This window comes from Sphaeroforma arctica (genome assembly GCF_001186125.1).
Source record: "Sphaeroforma arctica JP610 unplaced genomic scaffold supercont1.5816, whole genome shotgun sequence".
Classification (NCBI taxonomy): Eukaryota; class Ichthyosporea; order Ichthyophonida; genus Sphaeroforma; species Sphaeroforma arctica.
The window spans coordinates 1-1,838 of record NW_014034742.1 but is presented as its reverse complement, the minus strand read 5'-3'; the positions used below and the strand labels follow the sequence as shown (position 1 = coordinate 1,838).

Below are 1,838 nucleotides of genomic sequence, written 5' to 3'. Positions count from 1 at the left end.
GTGCCCTTCTTCTTCTCTCTCCACGTCTCTTATAGGTGGTGGCGACTTTAGATACAAGCACCGACACACACACGCCCAGCAACACGCACTCGGACATCACCGCAGACGACACAGGATCAACACGCGTGCACGAGGGAAATCTAGAGATACACAACGGCCTCTATGCTCTGTCATCGCTTGTTAGTTACTATCCCGAAGCGTATAGAAAGCTCGTACTAAGTCGGGACCATATGGCCATGCTACAGGTAAGACACAAGCGGTGTATTCCTTTGCGGTCGAGAGTGTGTGTATATGTATGGCTTGTTGAAAAATCAGAGTCGATAGTGGACACACATCGACACACCAAGATTCATATACGAATATATATATACATACATATATATATATATATATATGTGTGTGTGTGCGTGTGTGTGTATATATCTGTAAGACTCCCTTTCCTTTCCATCCATTGTCCTAAACCCTAAAAACCCTAAACTCTAAAAACACTAAACCCTACTACCTCAGAGCATCCTGGCCCATCCCCACGCCAAACGGAGTGACCAGATTAAAGTCCTGTCCATCTTGGGTGATGTGATGGTGGCTGAGAGTGATGTCTCTGTGGCTGAGGGAGAGAAGGCTGTCTCTACTGCGCTGTTGCGTGCCTTTGCTGACACCTCCAGTGTGTGGTGTACACGTTCCGCACAGTTACTCCAGGAGAGTGTTACGCTGGACGATAACCAGAAGGTGTGTGTGAGTAAGTGAGTGAGTGAGTGAGTGAGTGAGAGAGAGAGAGAGAGAGAGTGTGTGTGTGTGTGTTGTGTGTGAGAGAGCTTGTTTAGAGAGTGTGCTTGTGTGTGCGTGGTTGTATGCGTGTGTGTGCGTGTGTGCGTGTGTGTGCGTGTGTTTGTGTGTGTGTGTGTGTTGCTACAGGTTCGCTTCATGGGTCTCCTGGTGAGTGCCTGGTGAGTGTGCCATTAATACCTTGAGCGGGTGGTGTGCACGTTCTACGCAGCTACCCGAGAGAGCAGCCTGTCTGAGTGTACCAATGAGAGGAGTGTTTCGCTGGAAGGTCACCAGAAGTTGCGTTTGCGCGCGTGCGTGTGCGTGTGTTTGAACTCGTGTGTGTGTCGACGTGTCTCTGGATGTGTGTGGGCGTACCTGTGTTGGTGTGTGTTGTTGTGTGATTGGTTGTGCCAATTTCTGTACATCTGCTGCGTGTCTGAGTGTGTGCTTTGCCTGTCAAGTGGACATAGTAACTCATCGCGTGTGATGTGTGTGTGTCGGCGTGTCTCTGGATGTGTGTGGGCGTACTTGTGTTGGTGTGTGTTATTATGTGATTGGTTGTGTGAGCTTCTGTACATCTGCTGCGTGTCTGAGTGTGTGCTCTGCTTGTCAAGTGCACATAGTAACTCATCGCGTGTGATGTGCGTGTGTCGGCGTGTCTCTGGATGTGTGTGGGCGTACTTGTGTTGGTGTGTGTTATTATGTGATTGGTTGTGTGAGCTTCTGTACGTCTGCTGCGTGTCTGAGTTTGTGCTTTGCTTGTCAAGTGAACATAGTAACTCATCGTGTATGCTCTGCTTGTCAAGTGCACATAGTAGCTCATCGTGTGTGATGTTGCTTGTCAAGTGCACATGGTAACTCATCGTGTGTGATGTGTGTACGTTCCGCCAAAATACTCAAAGCAGAGCCTTTCGCTGCACGAGCACAAGAAGGCCAGTGGGCGAATGCAAGCGTCTCCAATGCTGTCCCATTGTCTGTCATCACAACTTAAACATCCTTATCCTTCACAACTCATAGCATCCTTATCCTTCCCAACTCATACCATCCCTATCCTTCCAACTCATACCATCCCT

At 48.9% G+C, this 1,838-nt stretch overlaps 2 protein-coding genes across 2 annotated transcripts; one reads left to right on the top strand and one right to left on the bottom strand.

Moving 5' to 3' along the window:
• Positions 1-507: 507 nt before the first annotated feature.
• Positions 508-744, top strand: SARC_15246 (hypothetical protein; the record flags this gene model as incomplete). The annotated part of the gene is made up of 1 exon (XM_014290630.1): positions 508-744. A coding segment is annotated over one exon (237 nt), but the record flags the coding sequence as incomplete, so codon positions are not given.
• A 162-nt stretch (positions 745-906) lies between these two features.
• Positions 907-1,120, bottom strand: SARC_15244 (hypothetical protein; the record flags this gene model as incomplete). Its single annotated transcript, XM_014290629.1, has 1 exon — positions 907-1,120. A coding segment is annotated over one exon (214 nt), but the record flags the coding sequence as incomplete, so codon positions are not given.
• Between the last annotated feature and the right edge of the window lie 718 nt (positions 1,121-1,838).